General features: G+C 55.6%; 1 protein-coding gene across 1 annotated transcript; it reads right to left on the reverse strand.

Annotated features, from left to right (window-relative positions):
• Positions 1-1,620: 1,620 nt before the first annotated feature.
• Positions 1,621-25,796, reverse strand: LMCD1 (LIM and cysteine rich domains 1). Its single transcript, XM_053954136.1, has 6 exons — positions 25,771-25,796; positions 14,091-14,179; positions 12,602-12,857; positions 8,130-8,459; positions 4,393-4,608; positions 1,621-3,290 (listed from the first exon to the last, which is right to left on the reverse strand). Exons 2-6 carry the CDS (start codon positions 14,177-14,179, stop codon positions 3,135-3,137), a joined length of 1,047 nt encoding a protein of 348 aa, XP_053810111.1. The 5' UTR covers positions 25,771-25,796; the 3' UTR covers positions 1,621-3,134.
• Positions 25,797-26,493: the final 697 nt, after the last annotated feature.

The raw sequence follows: 26,493 nt of genomic DNA on the forward strand, positions 1-26,493 counted from the left end.
CCCTTGGTTTATGTTTTTCTCGCCTGCAGCCACTGAATTTTGAGGTTTATTAGTTACAGGTATCTGAAATCACATTTTTTTAGAATTGACTGCCTAATAAAGCCCCTTAGAAGTTTCTGTTTAAGGCAATTGTTCTCCACCCCAGGATCGGGTTCTTACTGAGTTATACCCAGGATCAACAGCTCCTTTATGTCTGTTTGTTACCACCAAGGTAAGTAACAAGAATCCCGTCCATTCCAATAAATCAGGTCTGCATCAATTCATTGGAGAAGTACCCGAGCAAAGAGCTGCTTTGGAAACAAACTGTAAAGGAGAAGGCTGATTGTTTTCTGGCTGGAATGATGCAAACCAGAGCCCAGCAGTGCAAACGCCCACCCTGGGGCCCTGCTCACACCCAGAGCCAGGCTTGCAGGGAAAGAGAGACCACTGCAGTCTTTTCCCCTCACACAAGGATGTTCTGCACAGTTCCAGGAGCACAGGGGGTGCAGAGCTGCCTGCAGGCTCCCCACACCATCTGTGCCCCACACATCCCTCCTCCTAGCCACTGACCCCTGAGGACAGGCCTCCTTCCACATGGCTCCAGTGCCAACAAATAATAATAAAAAAATAAATAAAGCTCAGTGTGCAGGTGTTTTCCATCGACCAGAGAAGCTTGTTAAATGCCTCCAGACCCCCCTCCCTTCTGACTGCCTGGAGAGACCCGTGTGGGGCAGGGGTGGCAGTGAGCCTTGCTGTGAGATGCCAACCAGCTTCCTCGGGTGGCCCCTGGCCCTGGAGTGGCAGCTTTTAGCACTGAGTTACTGTCCTGCTGTCACTGGGACTGGGAGCTTTCCCTTATTCCCAGGAGCTGAGAAACTGGATGTCAAGTTTAATGGTTTGTTCTGGCCTGGGTATTACAATATCCCCAAGGTGAGCCTGGTGGAGGGGATGTGGGAGGAGGTGACCCACGAGCAGCACCCGGTGCTCCTGCCTGCTTCTGTCTCCTCATCACAGACACATGGGCCCTTTCCCTCCTAGAGTATTTCTTAAAAAACAGGGGGACCACAAATGAGACAGCACTGCAAATATTTGCAGATTCTGAGCAGTTCAGCTCTGAAAAACTTCAGCTTGCAAAACTTCTGCTGAAATGTGGCTTCTGCCCAGTCAGTGGTTATTTCTCTGTAGGGAGGCTCTGCCCTCCCTCTCTCCCACCCTGCTCCTGCCTGAGTCGGCAGTGGGGCAGCAGGTGAAGGACTTTTGTATCCAAAAATGCCTTATTTAAAGCTTTGGGAAAATTTAAATGTATTGTCAGTCGTATTTAGAAGAACTACACAGAATGCTTGAGTTTAAATTTGAGCTGGATGCTCACATAGGAGGCACAAATTCCCTGAGCTCACTGCCCTGGCCACCCCAGGACATGAAGGGCTTTGTCCTCTGCAGCCCCACAAATTAAAATGCTGTCCTTGCTGGGGGCAGGATCAGCTCATGCCTGCCCTGAATTCCAGTTCCAATATCAACACTAAAGGCTCCCATATGTTTTGAGCTGTTTGATGCATTAATTTCACGCTTTTGCTCCTGACACTGGAGAGGCACAGGATTTTGTTAAGCTGTTTAATTGCAGTAAACTTCTTCAGCGGACAGTATTTTACGAGCTGCAGAAATACCTGCAAAGCTTGAGCAGGTGCCAGCAGTCCCAAAGCCTGAAGCCAGTAAGTGTGTGCTGGAGCAGGGACTTCCACAAATTACAATTTATAGATCACAAAATCACAACTCAGAACACGCTGCACTGGGCTGCCACTACCCCTTGTCCACAGTCCCTCTGCAGCTCTCTTGGAGCCCCTTTAGGTCTGGAAGGATCTACAAGCTCTCCCTGGAGTCTTTCACTGTGCATAAAGTGAACTTGGCCCCCCTCCTGTCAGAGACCACCCCACGGCAGGGAGGGTGCTGGGGGTGACCCAGCCCTGCCCTCAGAGCCCCCAGGAGTGAGGGCTGGGCAAGAGGAGAGGGCCAGCCCAGCGCTGCCCCCAAAGCTCTCCTCTCCCCGTGCCTCTGCTCTGACATTTGCCCAGGCTCCCACCCGTGCTCTCCTGCAGCCAAGCACCACCTCTTCTCCACTGCCACTGCTGAGGCTCGGCTGGCTTTTAACCCTGCCTGGGGTGGAGGGGATCCCCTTGTCCCCCAGAGCTCCCCAGGCAGGGGAGAGGGGAGGGTTACCCACAAAAACAGGGTTCTGCTGAAAACCCCACCTTTGAAGAGCTCATGTGTAAATGTGGATCCCCAAAGGCAGCGGAAGTGCCACCCATGGGGGCTGGCACAGACCTCAGCCCCACAGCTCTGCTCCCCTGCCCAGGGCAAGGAGCTCCCAGGGGAAGGTGCAGATCCCTGGCACTTGGAACTGTCACCGAAGCATTGCGGGGGAAAAGTGACGTTGCAGCATCTCAGGGACACACACACGCACTCTGCCCCCAAGACAGCTGAGGCTGTGAAGCTGTTTTCCACAAAATTCTTTACATTCCAGTTCCAGGGTGGCAGCTCCACGGGCTGAGTCAGCCACAGGCCAGGCAGAGCCTGCCCTGCCCCTCTCACCAGGGTGAACCCCTTGCCCTGTGTGCCCACTCCTTGGTTTTGCATCGTTGCACAGGACAAAGCCTCAGCTGCGTGTGGCTGCAATTTTATATCATCTGCTTTCAGCAAGTTGATCAAATTCCTCAAACCCACTGCCTTGGCACAGTGGCAGCAGCATGTTAGCCTAATTCCAGTAAGGATTTAAAAACCACAAACACCCCTTGTTTTTGACCACAACTGTAGGTTTAGTATGCCAGAAGTTACTGTTGAGATGTGTTATTTCCAAATGACTATTGCAAGATCTTAGTCATAAGAAGGTTGGACAGACTTGATAAAAACCAGCACAGCCCAGCCCCTCCTTTCCAGTCCCTCCTGGCCAGGTACACCATGCACCTCCCACCCGTGGCACGAGGGCTCCCTGGCACATCCAAGAGGACCCCCAGGAAATACTTTCCTCACGCTGTGCTGGATGCAAGGGCACATGGAGTTGCTTTCAAGTGAATAGTCAGACTCTTCAATTTTTTTCTTCTTCCCCTTCTCCTGTCTTTCCAAATGCCCCCAGTCCTGGTGGGACCCTGGGGACCCCTGGCTCAGACCCTGCTCTGGCTGCAGGTGGTGCACAGGAGGCTGGCGTTGGCCAGGGCGAAGGGTTTGCCCGTCAGCAGCGTCTCACACTCCAGGCAGGCAAAGTGCTTGTTGTGCCAGGCCAGCCCTTCCACCTGCTGGAAGTCCTCTGAGAAGATGATCTGTGGGACAGACAGACAGACAGACAGACAGCTGCTTATTTCCACCACCTCACCAAGCTGGAGCATGGCAGGAGAAGGGAGAGCCACCCCACACCTCCCACCAAGCCCATCAGGAATAGGTTCATGGAATAATCCCAGGATGGTTCGGGTTGGAAGAGACCTGTAAAGGTCACCTTGTGCCACCCCCTGCCATGGGCAGGGACACCTTCCACTAGCCCAGGCTGCTCAGAAGCCCTGACTGAGGCTGGCACTGGCAGGGGCAGAGGGCCACTGCTGGTTCCCACCCAGCACAGGGGGGGTCACAGGGTCTGCAGCTGGTCCCCACCCTGGCACGGGGGGGTCACAGGGACTCTGGTCACTGCCCCCCTGGCACAGGGGGGGGTCACAGGGACTCTGGTCACTCTGTGCCCTGGCACAGGGGGGTCACAGGGACTCTGGTCACTCTGTGCCCTGGCACAGGGGGGGTCACAGGGACTCTGGTCACTGCCCCCCTGGCACAGGGGGGGGTCACAGGGACTCTGGTCACTCTGTGCCCTGGCACAGGGGGGTCACAGGGACTCTGGTCACTCTGTGCCCTGGCACAGGGGGGGTCACAGGGACTCTGGTCACTGCCCCCCTGGCACAGGGGGGGGTCACAGGGACTCTGGTCACTCTGTGCCCTGGCACAGGGGGGTCACAGGGACTCTGGTCACTGCCCCCCTGGCACAGGGGGGTCACAGGGACTCTGGTCACTCTGTGCCCTGGCACAGGGGGGTCACAGGGACTCTGGTCACTGCCCCCCTGGCACAGGGGGGTCACAGGGACTCTGGTCACTCTGTGCCCTGGCACAGGGGGGGTCACAGGGACTCTGGTCACTGCCCCCCTGGCACAGGGGGGGGTCACAGGGACTCTGGTCACTGCCCCCCTGGCACAGGGGGGTCACAGGGACTCTGGTCACTCTGTGCCCTGGCACAGGGGGGTCACAGGGACTCTGGTCACTCTGTGCCCTGGCACAGGGGGGGTCACAGGGACTCTGGTCACTGCCCCCCCGGCACAGGGGGGTCACAGGGACTCTGGTCCCTGCCCCCCCGGCACAGGGATCACAGTCTCGGCCGGTCCCTACCTCGTCGCAGCCGGCGCAGCGGGGCCGGAGGCTCTCGCAGTAGTGGCGCCCACACCAGGCGGCCCCGCTCTTCCAGAAGTAGATGAGGTCGACGAGGGGCTCGGCGCAGCGGCAGCACACGAAGCAGGCCGGGTGCCACTGGCGGGAGTAGCCCGCGCGGTCGGCGTACACCACGGGGCAGTCCCCGGGCACCGGCTGCTGGCAGCTCTCGCAGCGCTGCACGGGAGAGGCACGGTCAGCGGGCTGGCACACGGGAGCACGGTGCTGGTAGCTCATTTCTGAGGGGCCTTTGGGACCCCTCCCAAACTAAAACCTTCACCAAGATCCAAAGGTTTTCAAAGGAAAATAATTCCTACAGTACAGGAGTGCAGCACGTCTAAGATGTAAATTTGAAAAGAGATCAGGAACTTTGGTCTTTTCTCACTGTTTTCTGTCTGTGCCTAACTCAGTTGTCACTCCACAGATTTCAGCAAGTGTTTTCTATTTCTAACAGGCCAAAGAGCCAGAATTAGATGTGATTAATCTGAAGATGAATGGCATCCATGCACATTACACACCAGACCAACTAGGTCTGCTCTTTATCTGTGCCTGCAGAGCAATCCTGTGATTAGTGAAGAGCCAGCCTTAAAGCTCCACTCAGAGGCTGGCAGGATGCTGCTCCAATTCCCACTGAAGCTGGGAGCAGCCTGTGTGTCACAAGGGCTGTGGTTACACTGCTGTGCCCCATCAGAGTGTTGGCACAGCAGTGTCCCCCTCCAGCACGCTCCAGGTGGCACAGGGTCAGGGGCTGGGAATGGCCCTGTGATCAGATGACAACTTAAAAACACCCCAATTTAAGTCAACTGCTATAGTAACAGAACCATGGAGGGATTTGGGTTGGAAGGCACCTTAAAGATCACCCAGTTCTGACCCCCTGCCATGGGCAGAGGCACCTTCCACTCGCCCAAGCTGCTCAAGAGGAGACACAAAGCCAGGATTCCTCAGCAGCAATAAACTAACAGTGCCTGAGCTGCAGGAGGCCATAGGGATGGGGCAGGGATAGAAAAGGGCCAATTCCCAGCACTGCTAGCCCCTTGCCCTGGCTCACACAGGAGTGCTGGCACGCCGCTCTTTGCACCCACCGAGTTTCCTTGCCCTCCTGTCACACAGGGGAGGCCACGGCACCTCTGCACCCCGCAGGTGGCCCTCTCTGTGGGGTCACCCATCGTCCTGCACCCCAGGCGTTTCCCCACGGCCGCCTCCCTGCCTCAGGGAGGTTTTCAGTGCCTGCCCCGGCGGCCTTGGCGCGTTGTGCCACGCCGCTGGGCACTGCCCGTGTTCCCAGAAACCCGGGCTGAGGAGCAGAGGCAGCGAGAGACAGAGTGTTTCCTGGCTCGGCTGCTCTGTGCAGCTGGAAGGGGACAGTGTGCTGACACTGCTCCTGCCACCACCGAGGGCTCCAGCCACATTTCTGAGCTCTGCCAGCCCCAGTCAGTGATGGGGAAGCTCGGCACGGAGCACGGCTGTGGCCTGTCTGCTCTGGCTGAAGGAGCACAGCACGGAGCAGCTGGCAGAGCCCCCGAGGGCAGAATGGTCAGAGGGCACCGAGGGGTCTGCACCCATCACACCGGACCGAGGCCTTTCCCTAGGCCCCCAACACCTCCCTGAGGCAGCAGATTTGGGGTCAGCCCCAGAGCCAGACCCTGCAGCTGCCTCTGCTCTGCCAGCCCCGGGAAGCCACAGACCCAGCAGCCCAGCCCTGCTTATCTTGCAGGATCTAAAGCAAGAACAAACACAGCAGTTTCCAACCCCGAGCTCAAGTTTCTTGCCAGCAAGAACTGTTAAAAAAACAACTTATTTTGCTGTTTCTTTCTATGGAAAATATTCACAGGGAAAATCTATTCACAGGGCCTTTCCCAAGCATTTTATAACCTCCATATCCTGCTATTTACACACTACAAAGAGGTGATCCTTCAAATTTGAGGTGGGATTACAGCTTGGTGCTCCTTTTACATCTCCATCATGCAGGCAGAGGAGTGAAGATTTTATTAGCTGAATTACCAGAGGTGTTGGCCAAAGAAGTGTCCTGTTCTCGTAAGCCTTCCCATGCTGCTCATCCCCAGCTCCTGCTCGGCAGTGCCAGCTCCCAGGGAAGGAGCTCCTGGACACCACCAGCTCTCTGAGCACTCCCTGCATTGCTGGCCTCAAGATTCTGGGAACAATGATTAATTTGGACCAATTGCCTCAGGATTTGATTTGATCCCAGGACAGCAATCAAATCTTGTAACACCAGAGGAGTTCCCAGTTCTGGGGGGGCCAGGATTCTGTGCTCTGTGGAGAACACTCATCTCGTGGGACAGACTTGCAGCAGGGATGTGGAGGCAGACGAGCTCTGTGGTCAGCAGGGCCAGTGGCCCCAGCCCTCCCTGGGTCTGCCATGCCCTGGGCTGCACAGTGTGCCTGTCCCAGTGGATCTGCCACGGCTGTGAAAGCTGTTCCATTTTTCAGCTTGTGCCTTGAGAGAAATGATGATTCAAACTAAGGAGAATAACATCACAGTTATGTATTTATTTATTTGAAAGGACAAACTCGCAGTTTAAGTAAACCCTCATTGCTAGGATGACTTATTGATATGTTTAAAGGAAACCTTCCTTTTTTGGCTATTTTTTATCTTAAAATTCAGTGTTTTGTTGCAATAGTAAAAATCCTTACTATGTCACTGGATTCAAAGTCTGAAGTACGTTAACAGACCGTGGCAGAGGGGAGACATTACCCAATATGGACTGAAAATGAAAACTGCTCTTTCATGTACAACCTCAGTGCAGGAATGGCAGGAAAGAATCTCCTCTTAAAAACACTTGGACACCATTTGCTTTTTCAGCTTTAAATCCTCTACTGCAAGTCACCCTCACAAGGACCAGGACAAGGTGTTTTCAATCACCATATTTTATGATAAGCATCTGTTCAGCAGCCACTCCAGACAGCACTGGGGGAACATAAATCTAAAAGGGTGTTGAGAAATCTCAGCCATTTCTCTGTGGAAATGTATTTGTATGCCCAGGGACCCAGGGCAGCTGTTCACATTTCCCCAGAGAGATTACAGCCCTGGGAACACGATCTCCATGTTCACAGCTCTGTGTTAACTGGACAGAGCCTTCACCTCCTGCCATCTCTGGTCTTTCTGGGTAGGAAGCCTACCTGGAAATACTGACTTGCATCACAGAATGGTAAAGGTTGGAAAAGACCTCCAAGATCATCAAGTTCAGCTTTCAACTGAAACACTGCCCATATCATCCAGGGACATGTCATGCCCAGCCTTTCAGAGCTGCCAAGAACCCAGAGCTCAAACCAGCTCCCACAGCGAGAATTCCCTGAGCTTGGTGGCTCAGCAAGGCCTTTGCTGCAGAGAAAGGGCGATGAAGAGGAGAACGCCCCTCATCAGCCCTGCCAGATGGACCCTTGTGCTCAGCAGGGCTGGCTGGAGCAGAGGGGCCCTGCAGGCTCTCACAGCGCTGCTCCAAAGCATCGTGATGTACCGAGCACCTGCAGCAGGCATGGAGAATCCCCCGGGAGCAGGACAAGGCACAGACCACCCTGCCTGCTGTGATTTTTTGCCCCTCCAGTTGAGACCAGATCTACTCCCTGTGGCTCCCTGAGACTGGAGCAGCCCCAGTGCTGTGCTCCGCTCCCATCCCATCCCATCCCATCCCATCCCATCCCATCCCATCCCATCCCATCCCATCCCATCCCTCACTCACGTAGTGCCCGGCCGCGCTCTCCAGGGCCCCGTTGGGTGACTCGGGGGCTCTGCCGGGGTCGATGCTCTTGTCCTGGGGCTTCTCCTCCTCCTTCCCGCCGCCGCCCTGGCCCGGCAGCGCCACCTCCCCGACTCCCAGGGCCTCGGCCTTGTACTTCTTCACGAAGTCCTGCATGAGCTGCTGCTCGCCCTCGGCCAGGCCGCGGCACTGGGCCGGGTCCTGGTCGTGCAGCGGGAGCTGCCGCGCCAGCCGCCGCCGGCGATGGAAGGCGCCGTCCGTGCCCGCCACCGGCTGCAGCTCCTTGGGGACCAGCTCCATGTACTGCATGGCCTGCACGGGAGACACCGAGCTGCTGCGGCAGGGAGCACAGCCTGGCACAGCCTGGCACAGCCTGGCACAGCCTGGCACGGAGATGCTCCACTTGTGCCGCGGAGCAGCAGAAAACGCGCCCGTCCCCTCCCTTCTCCCTCTGAAGTGTTTGCACCCACAGTGCAGAAGTGAAAGGCTGAACTGGCTCAGATGCCAGTGGTAGCCAGGCTGTTATAAATCCTTTCATCCTCAGGAAACAGACTGGGTGTTTTTATGGTGTTTTAGATTACTTTTTGTTTGTTTGTTTGTTTAAAAACAAACCCCAGGTTGCCCAGGAAAGCGAAGCAGCACAGACAGACCTGCTTTGCACAAAAATCCCAGCACACCCTCCCTCGCTGGCACTACCATGACACTTTTCCATGAAATTTGATAACACAGCTCCTGAAAAGATTAAAAACCCATAAACATCAAAACCCATGAGCAGCTCTCTATTGCCTTGTGCTGGGACAGGGAGAGCTGCAGGGCGTGAGTCACTGGCCACGCTGAGCACCCCAGAGCCCCGTGGGCTGTGTGCACAGCAGCTCACAGTGAAAGATCATCCTTTATCAATTAATGAAATCATCATAATACAGGAAAAATTCAGGTAGCAGTTGAGTCTGTGACACTGACAGCCACCAATTCCACCTGACTGCTGATTTCACAGCAGAGGGAAGGTGTTTGGTCACTGATGCCCTGTGACAAAGAAGGGAAATGCCCAGAAACTGCCCAGAATGAAGTCTCTGACTTAACTGGCCACGACCTCAGGAGCAGAGTAAACCCCTCTGAGTCTCAGGCTGGGTTAGTGCTCATGGGCCACGGGGGCTGCACAGTTAACTTCTCCTGGCCAGGAGTAAGGGAAGGGAGTTTCCCACTCTGGCATTTTCCTATTGTAGTGTGGAGAGTGACAGGGCAGCCAGTTGGCTCCCTGCCATTCCCTGTTAGACCAGCATCCAACTGCATTAGATTTGCTTCTTACTGGGTCAGCACTTGAGAACTTGATCTTAAAAAACTTAGCAAAGAGATTTAACTGTTTGTGGCTCATCGGCTGGTTCAGGCTGGGCTTTTCAACACAGAAATGCCTGCACAGCACTGAACTCTTCAGCACGTCAGGAAAAACTTCCAAGTCCCTTCCACCTTGGCTCCTCTGGGCCAGAGAGCAGCGCTGCCGGGCGGAATTCCTGTCAGGAAATTTGGAACAGCAGCAGATTATGATTTAATGGAAGCAGGGCTTCTTCCCCACGTCTTGGGGTGCAAGTTAAAATCACTGCACACTGGGATATCAGACATCAACATGGTACATTGTGCCCCTGTGCAAAGGTGGGCTTGATGTCCAGTTTCATGGAAGGTTGTTGCCCTGGGGGAGAAAGTGGTGCTGGGGAAGAGCTGCTTGGAGAGCGGTGGGATGCTGGGCAGTGATCTGGTGCACAAATGGCTTTCACAGACGTGAGGAATCCCAAGAGGAATGGCAGGAGAAGGAGAGAAGAATTCCCTGACTGCTCCTGCCAGGCTCACACAGGCACTGCCCCACAAGTGGACAGGAAACAACTGAACTGATGTGTGTGAGCAGGACCTCCAGGACAGCACGAGCTCCAGCAGAGCAGCAACGTGGTGGGATCTCAGGGGGAGAAATCCTCAATCCACTGATGTGCCAAGACTAATGAACATTTACACCAGAGCAGGGGGCCAGCACGGGCACCTGGAGCCTCCTGGTCTGCTCCACCTCCAGGATCTCCATTCCCAACACAAAGTGTCTGTGCTGAGAGTGAGGAAAGCAAAGCCTCAAGGCTTTTTTAAAGGCTTACTTAAAGCCTGCTCAGGGGCAGGTTTCAGTGAGATTTCACTCCCTGACTCAGGGAACGCTTGAAGTTATAATTGCAGATGTCAATAAAAATGTGTCCCAAGAAAAGATTAGGGGGAAAAAAAATCCAGCCTGACACCAAAAAGTGCCATGAAGAATAAGAAAAAGTTGATACCTCTGCTGCTATCACTTATTGTTTGGCCCATGCTTCACTCTGTTGCCTGAGTGCAGGTAATTTGGAGGGAGAGCATTTTAGTTTTCACTGTTCACTACTGGATCTTGGGGCTGTTTTATGATCTGTTCTTTTCACTGTCCCCAAGGACCTAAGTATCTGCTTCATGATTTCTGCAGGCACAGCTTAACAAGAACATGCTCTGAACTTCCTCCTATTATTGACCATCCACTTCAGCAAAACAAGGTTAAAAGCCATCCCAAGTTTCCAGCCTGCCTCCAGGAGGAAACCACTGGAGCGAGGCAGTTGTGCACTAACAGCTTTTTGGCCCAAATCCCTTTGAAACTATCCCGAGAGTGGCTGACATCCAACACTTCTCCTCAGAGTTTGTCAAGCTGATCTACAAGCCAGAATTTATCAAGGTTGTCTCCAAAACTCCTGCTTGTTGTTTACTTGAACCAAGATATATTCCAGCCTGTCCAGGCACTATAAAGAGATCAAAAACTTTCATAAAGTTTTCAAACCTCCCCTATCAGGAGGGTGGGACTGGGCTGAGGGCTTAGTTTTTGGGAAGGGAAGGGAAGGGAAGGGAAGGGAAGGGAAGGGAAGGGAAGGGAAGGGAAGGGAAGGGAAGGGAAGGGAAGGGAAGGGAAGGGAAGGGAAGGGAAGGGAAGGGAAGGGAAGGGAAGGGAAGGGAAGGGAAGGGAAGGGAAGGGAAGGGAAGGGAAGGGAAGGGAAGGGAAGGGAAGGGAAGGAAGGGAAGGGAAGGGAAGGGAAGGGAAGGGAAGGGAAGGGAAGGGAAGGACCTCAATTGAAGCATCCCCAGCACACAGCTCACCCCCCACCCAGCCTGTTCAAGGCCCTCAGGACAACTGGCTTTTAAGCCAAATTGACCACTCTGGCTCTGGGGGCTGTGGCGGCGCTTTCACAGTATCCCAAATTCTTCTTTAAAAAGGTCTCTGGTTGCATTTTCAGCAGCTTTTTTTTGTTGATTTGTATCAACAGCTTTCAGCTATTTGTTTCATTGGAGGAGCAGAAGCTTTCACTGCCCACCCCTGGCAGTGGAATACAGAAGGGTTTTATACCACAGCACAGTGAAAAGCCAGCTAAATGCTTTCCCCCAAGAAGTGCTCTGCTGGCTCACACTTGCACATGCCAAAAACCACTTCCACCCCTTCCCACACAGCTGGTTCAGATGGAAACCAGGCTTGGGAAGGAGGTGGAGCTGGGCTGGGGGCTTGGTTTTGGATCCAGCCCTCAGAACGGGACCGCACTCCCTATCTCACCTTTTTACCCTGAGCTCTCTTTGTAACGTTGTTTTTATTTGGACCAGATTATGCTTAAGCTGTAAGGAAGAAATTCCCAGCTCCAAAGCTCGAGATGAGAGTGGTTCTGCCAGCAGCAGCAGCGGGCAGAGCTGCTGCCCATGCAGACAGCTGTGGGCAGGAGCTCCCAGGCACTGAGCTCAGCTCTTGCCAGGCTCGCACCCGGGCACGAGGAGCCCTTCCCCTCCTGCTCCTGGGGGCAGGAAACTCCTCAAGGCTGCTGGAGCAGGGATGGGCCGCTGTTCTTCATCAAAGGGACTGTGAGGGACCCCGGGAATGGGGCCTCTGAGCCCACTCTCCAGGCAAGAACTCCTCCAGCAGCACAGGGATGCTCTCTGAGAGCAGGAGAGGAGGAGCCCTGAGGCACAAGCACCCAGCTGCCCACCAGCCCCATGTGCTCCCCAGAAGCCAAACCCCTTTCTGCTTCTCTGCTTGCCCAGCATAGACACCCCCAGAAGGCCTGGAGGAGTTGTTCTTACATCCAGCCTGGGGCTTTGGAGCAGGCATGGGCTGCACAGGGCTGCAGGACAGCATGGATGGGATCTCTCCTCAGCCATGCTTTTACTGCAGATGGGCTGTACCAAAAGACTAAGAGCTTTCTAGCTGTAAAATCCATTAAGACTTCTCCTAGAAATGTAAACAAACCTATAAAACCCCAAAGGCATTCCATCCCCCTCTCCTACCTACTCTGCTAATTTACACAGTTTTCCAAAACACCGAGTGCTCTGCACATTTCTGCTCCCTGAGGCAGACCATGGTTTCCTGTTTTGCCCCGAGAGCTTTAATCCAGAGCAGAGTTCTGCTCCCAGCCCGCCGTGGATCCCCTTACCAGCTTCTGGGTGAGCCCGGGGGGAGCCCACTCGTAGGTGATGGTGTCGAAGGTGGGGTCCTTGCCCGAGATGTTGGGGTTGGTGACGATCATGCGGTTCCTCTTGTAGATGCGGCCGCCGTCGCCGCCCTTGAGCCGGGCCGTGAGCGTGGCGTACTTGGAGTCCGAGAGCAGGCGGCCGATCTTGTGGTCATCGTCCAGCTCCGAGCTCAGGCTGTGCTCCTCCTGGCTGCACTTGCACGACTTGCAGATCTTCCTGTGCCCAAGAGAGCATCCCCAGGCTGTGAGCCGGGCAGTGGGGTCACACGGTGGCTCAGTCGTGGGGTGCCAGCCTCTCCCAGGGGGCACACACAGCCTGGCCTTATGGCATGGACAAAGGCTCAGGATGGAATGGGTTGGGCTGGGAGGGACATTGAGATATCTCATCCCACCCCTGCCATGGCAGGGACACTTCCCACTGCCCCAGGCTGCTCCAGCCCCAGTGTCCAGCCTGGCCTTGGGCACTGCCAGGGATCCAGGGGCAGCCCCAGCTGCTCTGGGCACCTGTGCCAGGGCTGCCCACCCTGCCAAGGAACAATTCCTTCCCAGTATCCCATCCATCCCTGCCCTCTGGCAGTGGGAAGCCATTCTCCCTTGTCCTGGCACTGCAAAATCTGCTGCCTCCCACCCACAGGGAGCTGCTGCTTCCCCTGAACTCTGGAAGCCCCTTCAAGCATCAGGAGATTGGAGATTAGTCTCCTCACCAGATTCCAACAGACCAGCACCAGCCTTGCCTATTATGAATCTTTACATGCAATTTAAAAAGTGACTGCTGGAAGGAACTGATGCTTAATTGACTGTAATTTGAATGATAATAGGTATAAATCACACAGACAAGTGTCTAAGGACACTCTGGTGGCCAGCACTACCATCAAACACTAATAGCAAAAGGGGCAAAGTAACTCTGACACAACCCTGAGGAATTCAGCAGGATCTTGGAGTAAGAATGAGTGCAACCAGCCTTTAATGGAGTCAATAAAAAAATGGTTGTGCTTCCACCAAATGAGTCTTTAAAGTCTGGATTTCACAGAGCTGAGGTATCACAAGTGGGAGCTGAAGGCATCCAAGGCATTCCAGCTGCAGCAGCACAGCTGGACCACAGCCTCCCTGCCCCACCACCACGGGCCCGGCGCCCTGGGGAGTTCCCCAGGAGCACAGAGGAGCCCAGTGTTTGTGAGGCAGCTCAGAGGGCACTAATTCTCTTTTAATTAGTGACATCTGGATGTCTGCATTCCATTTTACAGCCCCTTTGCTGTCCTGCTGGGGCAGGGAGCAGCCCCTGCCCTGAGCTGGGCACCGTCCTGGTGTGCTCCCACCAGCTGCTGACATCAGGGGCTATTCACCCGAATTTGTGGTTTTAGGAGGAAAAACTGGAAATGAAGTATCAAATAACGAGATGTTCTGTCACTGGGCACATGTCAGTCAGGATGCAGGACAGGACCAACGTTACCTCCAGGAGTGTGGCTCGAAGCCCGTGCACAGCCCTCTGCAGCGCAAACAAGGCACACCTCTTCCCACCTGTGGCTGGCTCCCCGACATCTGCAAAAGAGCAGGACACCGAGCTGGGAAGGCTTTACCCTCAGGGGCTCCCTGAGACAGCACTGAGAGTGTACACTGCCCTTCAGACAGTGATTTCAGCCATCCCTGGTGTCCCCTGAAACCCCAAATCTCCCAACACCATCTCCCAACATCTGACCATGTCCATGCAACCCTGCTACAAGTTTATCTAAGGATGCTTGGGGTGAAGATGGTCCCTTCAAAAGTGAGGGAAGATGGAGGGGTTGGCACATCTAACCCAGGGAACATGCTCACACACTGGGCAGCCACCTTCACCTCATCCACAGAGAGCTCAGGTCTCATTTTGATCCAGTTCATGGAGTTCATGTACTGCACATGGATCTGTGCAAGTCACAAAGTCAGGCTGGAGACATGGACGTGCACTGCTATAACCCGATGCTAAACTTGCTTTACTGCACCTTGGACGTCCTTGGTCTTTCTCCAAGTGTATTTCAGGAATGTGGGAGGTTTCCACGCCTCTGGCACTGGACTTTATGGGTGGTTTCCATAGTGAACAGGAAATACAGTGGGGAACTGCTCTGGGGAGCAGAGGTGGTGGTGGAGTGACATGGGGCTGTGGTTGTGCTGCACTTTTTGCTGCTCACTGGAAACAGACAAAAGTCACCCATCCTTGGGTGCTCACTGCTGCAGACACATCCTAGCAACCTCCCAACAGGACAAAGACAAGCAAAAACCCACACCAGGAGCCCATATCATTGGAAAACAAACCTATTTACTGCCTGCCCCATGAATTTATCAAACATGGCTTTTTGGGCATGAGGAACGCAGCAGGGTACAGCGGGAGACAAAAACAAAGTGCTGCAGGAGGCACCAGGGCAAGGTGACAGCACCAGACGCTGAATTTATCTCAGCCTGGATGTTTATACAGGAGCTGTCAGGCTCCTGCCTGAAAGACACGCTTGTTCCCTGGAAAAATGAGCTGAGGGGAAACAAGGACAGTGCCAAGGCCAGCAGGAGCAATGGCAGCACCACGGGAGCATCACCCCAGCTCAGCAGCTCCGGCCCCGTGCAGGCAGAGATCAGAGCACACCCCAGCACCTCCAGCCCCAGGAGGCACTGCCAAGTGCCAGGGCTGGGCAGGTTCTGGGCAGGTTTCTGAGCACTCTGCCCATTACAGTTTGCATTTCCCATCAGGGCCTGTGACACGCACAGGGCTCACAAGCCCCGGCCTTTGCGGAGCCATTGATCAGGTTCTGTAAAAGGTCTTTAATCTCTCCCGAGACAGGAGCTCGTTCTAGGACTGGCTCTTCAGCTGTGCACACACACGGAGAGCCTGACTCACAGAATATCTGCCTCGGGGGGGACCCACAGGGCTCATCCTCCTGCGGCTCCCTGGCCAGGAGAGGCTCAGGGCTCAGCCCTGGCAGAGCAGGGGTGAGGCTGTGGAGGTGCCCCGTGCTGGTACCTGCCCATGGCTCCAGCCCCTGCCCGTCTCTGCACTGCCACAGCCCTTCAGTGCAAGATCATGCACTATTTCAATCACTCTTTGGCACCTCGCAAGAGGCTGTCCTTGCCAAAACCTATTTCCAAAACCTATTTTCACCAACAGCAGTGAAAGAACCGAGGCAAAAGAGCCAATGCTGCTCCCCAGCAGGGACCAGTGGGCACCTTGGGCTGACCCAGGCTGTGCCCAGCAGCTCCGGGCTCTGAATCTCTGCTCAGAGACAAACCCAGTGATGATGCTGCAGCCCTTCTTCCTCCTGCTCCCTCCTACATCCACCTGTGCCACTTGTAGCACCAGGCTCCTGACAGCCCCTGCAAGGACCTGGGGCACCCTGAGCTCTTGTCTGATGTTCAGACTCCCACTGCAGCTTTCAGGAGAAAAAGGTTATTTGATGGCACTCAGGAAAGATATTTCACTTGCTCGGAAAACATGATGTTGCTAACAAGTACAAAATTTATATAAGCAGATGTTCTAGAAATGACCAGATGTTTGTCTGCCAATTTTAAGGTAGATGACAGGCCTTTACATGTCATTTTTTCTTGCCCAGAACTATTAAGTCTCCACACAAGGCTGCTCATCCTGGAAAAACCCACCCAAGGTGTAGGAAGTGGTCTGTTTCAGCTCCCTTTGCCCCAGGACTACTGTTTTATTTCTGCCTCATCTTTCACCTGGAATTTTCATTTCAATTTTCACCTGCAGTTTGTCCAATATTTTGAAGCCAATGAAAAGACCTCTCACTCCCAGAGTTCATAAAAATACATCTTAAAAATTGCCTTAACATGCCCAGATAGTCCCCTCTGCCTCTAATATCCAAACGGAGGATGTTTTTGATTCTTCAGCCATGTGCCAGCTGTCCAGACTCTGGGTAAAGACCCTGAGGATTCCCACAGACCACTCACAGCCCTGCCAGTTCTGGAGCCACGTGCCAGGTACCACGAACTGCTGGGGTTTAGCTGGCCATGATACTAGAGAGTCAAACAGGAGCTGAGTGTCAGCAAGGGACTGCAAGTGGTGGTTTATCTAAAATACAAACATCTGGACTAAATAAACTCGTTTGGAAAAGGCTCATTCACTCAAGGGGAAAGGCACGGGGAGAAGTGTGGCCAGCAGCACGAGGAGCACAGGAAGCTCCCCGGAGAAGCTGACACTGGGCAGTGGCAGTGCCAGTGCAGGAACTCACAGCCCCACAGGGAGCCCAGCAAGCTCAGACCCTCGGGGCCAGCACCTCCTCGAGGCTCTGAAAGCCCAGGCAGGCTGTCTGCAGGACAGTGCTATTCCTCACTGCTCCAGAGGCAGAGGAGAGCTGAGCCACTCTCACTGCCACCCCTGTGCAGGGCCAAACACAACAGGCGCCAGTGCCCGGGCACTGCACGTCCTGCCCAGGCACGGAGCTTCTCCTCACGCTCTGCTGCAGCTCCTCACATCGGCATAAAAGGAGATTTCTTCTCAAAAATTGTGCAAGACACTGCAAAAAACCCAAACCCGGTAAGATAATGTGAAACAAATGCTCTGACTATCCCAGGCTCCACCTATGCCCAAGCCCATCCGAGAAATGCAGCTGAACTTTGGCATCACCCTGAGATAAAGGGTTTGGAGACATTTGTAATGCTTTAAAAAAGCACCAAAACCCCAAAAACAGGCCTGTGTCAACAAACTGGTTGAAGAAAAGCAAATCCTGCTCACCAGGACTAGATAGACACTCCTTGCAAGATTTCTGTTTTGGCTTTCTGTGCCTCACAGCATTCTTGCTGCTAGAAGACAGAAAGCAAGTCAGGGCAGAGGAAATTCTTGGGTAGTGAAATGATAGGAAGTCGAGGCTGTTCTACCCACAAAAACATTGCTGACAGTGTCAGGAACACACCAGTCATGCCATGGTTTGCTGTTACACTGGCCAAAAGCAGGGCCATTGGTCGCTGAGCAGCTGCAAAATGGAGAGCCTGGAGTGACAAGTGACAAGGAAAGAACCCAAACACGGCTCCAGCTTGGTTCAGAGCTCGAGGACTCCTCTGGAAAGGAGCACTGAGCTTCCCTGGCAGGTCTGGTGAGATGGAGGCCTGGCCAGGAGCTCTGAGCAGGTCAGGCTCCAGCTCCACAGCCTGTTTTCTGCTCAGCTGAGACTCCACGGGGGTCTTTGCTCTGTCACCTTCTGGCCAGCCCGGCACACCTCGGCCAAGGACCCTTTGCCAAAGGCTGTACTGAAACCAGTTGGACAGCTGGGTTTCCTGCCAGGGACTGTCCTCAGGGACAGCAGAACCTGTAGAACTTGGGCCTGAAATCATGTTCAGAGTCTCAGTAAACTTGGCTGGTGTGGTGGTTAGTCCAGGACCATGGAGGACTCAGCACACAGCCAGCACACAGCCAGCCCAGCACACAGCCAGAACACACCCAGCACAGCACACATTCAGCCCAGAACACACCCAGCACACATCCAGAACACACCCAGCACACATCCAGCCCAGCCCAGAACACACCCAGCACACAGCCAGAACACACCCAGCACACAGCCAGAACACACCCAGCACACAGCCAGAACACATCCAGCACACACCCAGCACACATCCAGCCCAGCACACAGCCAGAACACACCCAGCACACATCCAGAACACACCCAGCCCAGCACACAGCCAGCCCAGCCCAGCACACAGCCAGAACACATCCAGCACAGCACACATCCAGCACACATCCAGCCCAGCACACAGCCAGAACACACCCAGCACACACCCAGAACACATCCAGCACACATCCAGCCCAGCACACAGCCAGAACACACCCAGCACACATCCAGCCCAGCACACAGCCAGAACACACCCAGCACACATCCAGAACACACCCAGCACACATCCAGAACACACCCAGCACACATCCAGAACACACCCAGCACACAGCCAGAACACACCCAGCACACCTGTCCCCCCTGGGACACATGTGGGACACACAGGACTCGCTGCCAGCAGAGCACGCACCCAGCGGGGCAGATCCACGGGCAGGGTGAAGGGTGTGCCATGGCACTTACCCCTCCTGGCACTGCTGCCTGAGCCACCCGTGGCTCTCCAGCCCCCAGAAGGGCTCTGGGGACACAGTGGCACAGCCACAGGCCTAGGAGGGACTGGCAAAGGGGGCCCTCCTGCTTCCACAGAGGCTTCTGGATCCCGAAAGCATTTATTGCACAACACCCTATTTGGAGACCAAAAACGGTGCTGGAGACACGTAACTACCTCAAGTATGTTTCCCCCTCCTTTTTAGGATGGGAAGAGGAAAAGCTGGTTTCCAAAAAGTTACTCCAAGTTCACAACAGCCCTTCAGAGCTGAGGTCCTCATTTTACCTCTCCCCACAGCCAGTGCTCCCCAGTGGCCCTGACAGGCTCCATCCAAACCCTTCCCTGCAGCATCAGATACCCTACCCTAAATGCCAGCCGTGGCAGGAGAGAGCTCCAGGGAGGCTGAGGGACCTCCAGAACCCCTTGGGGGGGTTCCTCCAGCTGCAATGAGTTTTGAAGATTTACAGCTAACTCTGAACTAGAGCTGTGAACAAAGGCACGGGGAAAAGCCACACAACATTCACATGGGTGGGACCAGGCTGCTCAGCACAATTGCTGAGGGATAGGGATGGATAGCAGATCATTTGTTGTCATTATTTGACTATAATAGAGCTGTGCTTGCGTAATAACAGTGGGCAAGCTCAAACTCCCTTAAGGATTTGGGGTTAGCTCAAACTTCCTTAAGGATTTGGGGCTAGCTCAAACTTCCTTATGGATTTCCAGGAACTGCAGGGTGCAGGGCTTTACATCCAAGGGCAATGCTGCATGCTCCAGTTCACATACTGGCCATTTGGTACACTCTTCCTTCTCTGCTGATGACCAGCAAACAGAATGGTTTGGGTTGCAAGGGACCTTAAAATTCAACATCCTCCTTGACTGCTCCTAACGTCTGGTGAGGTCCAGCTCAGGAGCCATCTCCCAGTCCTGGCACAGAACGGCCCAAAACATCCCCTGAACCTCCTGCAGGAGGGCTCAGCTCGGGCAGGACACTCGGGGCTGTTCTGGATTGCAGGAGAGGCTCCTTGACAGCAGCTGCAAGGGGAATAAGTCTGAGCAAGGCAAGCAACTGCCCTTAGAAGTGCATTAACCAATAAACACATTCACTACTGCACTTCTGAGAACAGCAAAGGGATGTTTTGATTTATTTTCTTCTCATTTTCATAGAAAACATCCATTGTAATCATGACCTGCAAGCAATTTGTTTCCCTGCCAGATTCCAAGCAAGCGTTATCCAAATTACCACACTCACAGGAAAAAAATTCCCTTACAAAAGGCTGTCTTTCATCCCAAACTCTCTCGATTGGATTTATTTAAAGCATCAATGAATGGGTTGATATCATCTGCAATACTGGAAGCACTTATTGTATTAAACTCTGCAGAGTAAGAAGTTTGCTGCCTTTTATTTTAGCAACATAAAGAGCAGGTAAAAGCACTGATACTGGAGGAAACTATTTCAATGGAGCTGCCAGATCCCAACCCACAGGATGACAGAACTCCAACAACCAGGGCCTCTGCAAATAGCTCCCTCTTCCAAGAGCACATAGCTGGCAGCATTCCTTTCTTCACTAACAATGTGTGAATTAATGATAAGAGAAGGGCAAATGCTGAAAAATCAGATTTTTTTTACACAAGCCAGACAGTGCTTCAGATACTTGGACTTAATTATAAACCCAAACCAAGATGTGAGGAAGTGTCTGGAATGGGAAGAGAACCCCCCCAAACTTTATTAAACAGCAGATGTGCTGAGTTCCAGAGCACTCAGGTAAGGGTCTCAGGGTGATCTCCAGTTACCTGCCCAGAACCAGCTGGGTCCTTCCCATCTCCCACATGAGGAGAAGGTTCTGGATGCCACTGGGAATGGGGGCCCCTCAGGACACTGACAGGATGCACCGATGGAGCTGCTTCCATCAAATCTCCATATAACAACTGATTTAGGACAAAGTATCTTCTCAGCAGTAGGAGAAGGATCTTTAGTGGAGGACACAGGAGAAAGCTGAAGGTGGCACGAGGGCAGGGCCATGCCTGGGTCCCCCATCCCTGTCCCTCACCCTTCCTGCACTGCAGCCTCTCTGTAGCAGCCCTGAGCTTCACAAGCTCAGCACAAGCTGGAAAATAAAGTCAGGTGGCTTTGAGCAACACATTTGCAGGTCTTCAGAAGGAACACACGAACAAGTCCAAGTGATTCTTGTGGCTGGTGATGCCCTGAAGCCAAGGCAGAAGCTGAGGGACTGTGCCACCCCAAATATTGGCAAGGCACAGGCAACCATCACGGTGCTTTGGAGAGAATTTACCTTCCTGAGCCCATGTGATGTAACCAAGCCATGGAGTCAGGGTTGGGAGTAGGTGAGATGGTACAAATGTGGGGAATCAGGCTGGTACCAGCATTAGGAAACTCCAGCTCCCCCAAAATTGCAAACAGCTGCCTGGAAATAGCTCCCTTTGTCTGAGCCCCATCTCTAAATGGAACAGTAGCTCCAAGATGGGACATCTGAGTACTGCCTTTCCTGGATGGCTGAAATACAGTATTTCCTTCTTTTAAAAAAGGAGAAAAAATCCAGCCTAAACAAATACTCCAGACACTGCCTCTCTGCAGGACCAGAGGGATTTTGTAATTTGTAAATTGCATTTCATTGGACTCTGCTTAGCTCCGAGTCCAAGTCCCAAAATAAGGTATTTAACCCCTGTGCTGCTTTATGATTTCATGGCTACAAATACTTGCCCAGAGCAGGTTTCTCCATTAAGGTCCACATTTGCTTCCTCCCCTGGGCTCCAGCACAAGGACACTGCTCTGCCAGCAGGGAGCAGTCCCCTGAGGACAAAGCAGCCTCGAGGGCAGCCACAGGCACCTCCCCAGGCCACCAGCCATGTGTGACCGTCCCCAGCCCTGGGACCAAGCTCCTCATGCTCCAGGGGTGCCTCTGCAGGGACAGTGCCAGCTCCAGAATGAAACTGAGCTTCTGCTAGAGCAGAAACGAAGAGCAGGAGAACCCTGCAAGGGCCAAACCACTCCCGGGGTGGAGCTGCTCAAAGCCTCGTGGCCCAGCCCCACAGAGCTGAGATGGAACTGGTTTCTGGTTTCTGCAGCCCTCACAGGGCTCACGGAACAGAGCAGCAGCCCCTCCGAGGGACTGGGGCACAGCCTCCACAGCCCCTCACTCAGCATCCTCATCCCCACCCACCCAAACTGCTCACGGAGCTCTGGGTGCCGACAGAGGCTTCTCAGATGTGTCCCACAGAAATGTCTGGGCAGAACCCCCTGCCAGCTGGGAGCTGAGCTTCCTTCCCACAGAGCCAGGCACCCTGCACACCCTGACCATGAAACCATGAGTGACCAGGCTGAGTTTCCAACTGAGTTCCAACTGGGATGGAAAGTTGTGGAAAGCTCCACGGTTTTGGGCTTTACCAATGCAAGCTGCCAGTCCCAGCCAGCACTCCCATGCACATCTGCAGACCCCTGCAGAGGGCTCTTCCAGCATCCAGTATCTGCTGATGAAGAGGCAGCTCCTGCCTCTCCCTGAGCCACCAAGACCCCCAGACCATACCCTGGAGCCCATTTACCCCTGCAACAGCAGCACTTCTCTGCTGCCCTGCAGGATGCTTCGGATGTCTCCGAGTCCCGTGCTGAAGAACCGAAGAAAGAAAAAGGTAAAGAACCAAAATTTGTATTAAGTGAGCAAACTTTACCTTGGCTTCGATGGGTGCTTTTAACTTCGTGGGTTATTTTGTTCTGACGAGAAGGGACAGAGTTTAGTGAGAACAGCACACAAGCCCCAGTGCCTGCCTGGCCAGCTGGGCCCGCTCCAGCGCTCGCACCGTGCCAGCCATCGCCTTCTCCCTGCTTTGAGCTTTAACTCTCCACTCAGAATTTAATCTAAACAAGCCCCGTGCCAAACAGAATGCTGTCCCACTCATGCTGCTTTAATTTCCTCAGAAAGAATCCCAGAATACTCTAGGCAAGACATCAACAATAATTAAACCCAACAGTGATTGAAAATCAAATTTTCGGGGCCTCGCAACAAGCTCTAATGAGTTCCAGACTTGCCTTCCCCGACTTGCTCAGACTGGCTGTGTGACACTGCCAAGCTAAATTAAAATTTGACAGTATTCCACACCATGCCCAGAAAAAGTGCCCGTCTTAGGATTCAGGAAATTAAACAGCCGTCTACTGCAGAGACACCCGTTTATGCTGGGACGTCGATTATTCAGACACTGATACAGGGTCTGTATTATTCTTTTTCCTTGTTTTCATTATGTCATTTCATATCCCTTTTGAAGTACAAACTAGCTGGCACGTCTTTTTTCATCCTGCAGCCTTCAGGTGAGAGGAGACAGGCAGCTGGGCAGCAGAACTGTGCAGAGCCTGGGCATCCCCCTGCCCACAGCAGCCCTGGGAGGGTCCCCCAGCAGAGCTGCCCCTTCCACTGCAGAGTCTGTGCTACTGCCCCCGATTTAAGTGACATTAAAGGTGACATCTAGTCCTTTGCCCTTCCCCCAGTGGGAGCTGAGCGTCCAGCTGCACATTTTGGGAAGTCTCTGATGCTTTCTGCATTCACAAGCCTTTTTGGGGTGCACTGTGAGCCCTCCCTGCTGCACCCCCTGCAGATGATGCTTGAGAAGCTCCTGGGAGATGGCTCCAGTGCAGGGACAGCTTTGCCAGGGTTTATTTCACAGCAGGGATTTGCTCAGCCCTCCCTGCTGTCCAAATCCAGCCCTGCTCCTGCAGTCCCCCCCCGAGGGACCCCCAGCCTGGGGCTGCTGGCAGAGCTCGGCCCCGCTGGGAGCCCCCTTCTCCAGACAAGGCAGGGACTGAGCTGCTGCAGCAGGGCCAGCTGACCACAGCCCAGCACACAGCCTCGTGAAAAAGGCTCCGTTTTCACTCCTGTGGGATCCATCCCCACTCAGCACCTGGCAAGAGCTTCCCGAGGGCTCCAGCTGGCACCCAAAGGTGCCCTTCCCCACGGCAGCCAGGGCCCCGTGGACATGCCTGAGGTACCAGCAGCAGGGACCTGTCGGGACAGGACACACCAGCAGGTCCCACCAAACCCTGACCACTCCTGCTGGGACACAGCCACCCTGTCGTGCCACACCGGGGTGCCTGCTCCTGTCAGCCAGCACTGAGTGTCCCCACGGTGGGCAGCCAACAGGGTCAGCACACGGGGAAGAATCCTGACTGCCTCAGCCCCACCTCAAAGCATCCTGTATCTCAGGCGAGCAGGGCAGGGCGATGCTGAGGGGCACAGCCCAGCATCCGTGGGTCACCCAGACAGTAACTGCTGCTGCCAAACACCAGCCTCTGCCCGGCCACCCTGCAAGAACAGCCAGCTCGGTAAAACCGGGTAAAGCTTTTCTTGGGATCCAGCAGTGGCTCAGCTCAAACCCAGCGGGACAGAAGGCGCTGCACCTCGGCAGCAGCCAGGCTGAGCTGCCCATCCTGGCAGGCAGGGTGGGCCCCCGAGGCCAGCACTGCCAAAAAACCCCATGGCAGAGGGAAGCAACCCCCACAGGGCAGGGTCTGCGGTGCCGCAGGGCGGTCCCAGGGAGATGGGATCACACCGGGCCGACATGGGGTGCTGAACTCATCCCCGAACCACGCGGGGACAAAGGTGCAGAGAGGAAGGTCACGAGAGCAGCTGCTGCCATTCCACACGCTTTGATGTGGCAGCCAGAATGCTCCACGGAGCTCAGGGCCATGGCAGCAGCGCCTGCGGGCTCCCAGGGCACTGCGGGCAGAGCCGGCATTTCTGGGAGAAAACGCTCTCCAGAGGGGCCAGAAGGGCACAAGCGACTCCCTCCCTCCCTCCGGGCGCAGCTCGGCACAGCTGTGCCGTACACGAGTCAATTCAGACAGCAAACAGCTGCTTTGCCGGCAGAAGCTTCGGCGGAGCGACTTCTGCACTGAAATAAGCACAGAGCGGGCACAGAGCGGCTCCGGGGGCTGCGGCGCACGGCTCAGGTGCCGCTGGAAGGGCAGGGAGGGAAACCGGGAAAATAAACCCGGCTTCCTCAGCCGAGCGGGGCCCGGGGCGCACCCGGCCCTGCCGGGCATCTCCGGACGCGGGGATCGCTCCCGCTGTGCCCGGGGACAGGGACAGGGACCGGGATCGCTCCCGCTGTGCCCCGGGACAGGGACCGGGACAGGGACCGGGATCGCTCCCGCTGTGCCCCGGGACAGGGACCGGGATCGCTCCCGCTGTGCCCGGGGACAGGGACAGGGACCGGGATCGCTCCCGCTGTGCCCCGGGACAGGGACCGGGACAGGGACCGGGATCGCTCCCGCTGTGCCCGGGGACAGGGACAGGGACCGGGACAGGGACCGGGATCGCTCCCGCTGTGCCCCGGGACAGGGACCGGGACAGGGACCGGGATCGCTCCCGCTGTGCCCGGGGACAGGGACCGGGACAGGGACCGGGATCGCTCCCGCTGTGCCCCGGGACAGGGACCGGGACAGGGACCGGGATCGCTCCCGCTGTGCCCCGGGACAGGGACCGGGATCGCTCCCGCTGTGCCCCGGGACAGGGACAGGGACCGGGACAGGGACCGGGATCGCTCCCGCTGTGCCCGGGGACAGGGACAGGGACCGGGACAGGGACCGGGATCGCTCCCGCTGTGCCCCGGGACAGGGACAGGGACCGGGATCGCTCCCGCTGTGCCCCGGGACGGGGACCGGGACAGGGACCGGGATCGCTCCCGCTGTGCCCGGGGACAGGGACCGGGACAGGGACCAGGATCGCTCCCGCTGTGCCCCGGGACAGGGACAGGGACCGGGATCGCTCCCGCTGTGCCCCGGGACAGGGACCGGGACAGGGACCGGGATCGCTCCCGCTGTGCCCGGGGACAGGGACAGGGACCGGGATCGCTCCCGCTGTGCCGGCACGGGGATCGGGATCGCTCCCGCTGTGCCGGCGCGGGGATGGGGATCAATCCCGCTGTCCCGGCGCGGGGATCGGGATCGCTCCCGCTGTCCCGGCGCGGGGATCGGGATCAATCCCGCTGTCCCCGCTCGGGCTGTCCCCGTCCCCGTCCCCGTCCCCGTCCCCGTCCCCGTCCCGCCGTTCCCCTCACGCACTCACCTCCGCCGCTCCCGCGCCGCCGCGGCCGCTCGCGCCGCCCGAGCGCCGCCTTTCATTGGCGCGCGCGGCCGCCGCGAGCCGCTCTCGGCCAATCCGGCGCCGCCCCGAAACTTTCCTGGCCAATGGCGCCCGGGGGAGCGCGCGCGTGGGCGCGTGCCCGCGGCGGGGATAGCGGGAATGGAGGGAAAGGGGACAGGGAATGGGGGATAGGGAATGGGGGATAGCGGGAATGGGGGATAGGGAATGGGGGATAGCGGGAATGGGGGATAGCGGGAATGGGAATGGGGGATAGGGAATGGGGGATAGCGGGAATGGAGGGAAAGGGGACAGGGAATGGGGGATAGGGACCGGGAATGAGGGATAGCAGGAATGGGGGATAGCGGGAATGGAGGGAAAGGGGACAGGGAATGGGGGATAGGGAATGGGGGATAGCGGGAATGGGGGATAGGGAATGGGGGATAGGGAATGGGGGATAGCGGGAATGGAGGGAAAGGGGACAGGGAATGGGGGATAGGGAATGGGGGATAGGGAATGGGGGATAGCGGGAATGGAGGGAAAGGGGACAGGGAATGGGGGATAGGGAATGGGGGATAGCGGGAATGGGGGATAGCGGGAATGGGGGATAGGGAATGGGGGATAGCGGGAATGGAGGGAAAGGGGACAGGGAATGGGGACCGGGAATGGGGGATAGCGGGAATGGGGGATAGCGGGAATGGAGGGAAA

This window comes from Vidua chalybeata, chromosome 12 (genome assembly GCF_026979565.1).
Source record: "Vidua chalybeata isolate OUT-0048 chromosome 12, bVidCha1 merged haplotype, whole genome shotgun sequence".
Taxonomy (NCBI): Eukaryota; Metazoa; Chordata; class Aves; order Passeriformes; family Viduidae; genus Vidua; species Vidua chalybeata.

Bases quoted from the DNA above. Each gene is read 5' to 3' on its own strand.
- LMCD1 (XM_053954136.1), bottom strand. From the start codon at position 14,179: ATGTCGGGGAGCCAGCCACAGGTGGGAAGAGGTGTGCCTTGTTTGCGC. The intron at 12,858-14,090 runs GTAACGTTGGTC...TCTTGGGCACAG, and splicing joins TTCGAGCCACACTCCTGGAG to GAAGATCTGCAAGTCGTGCA. The intron at 3,291-4,392 runs GTAGGGACCGGC...TCTGTCCCACAG, and splicing joins GCTGCGCCGGCTGCGACGAG to ATCATCTTCTCAGAGGACTT.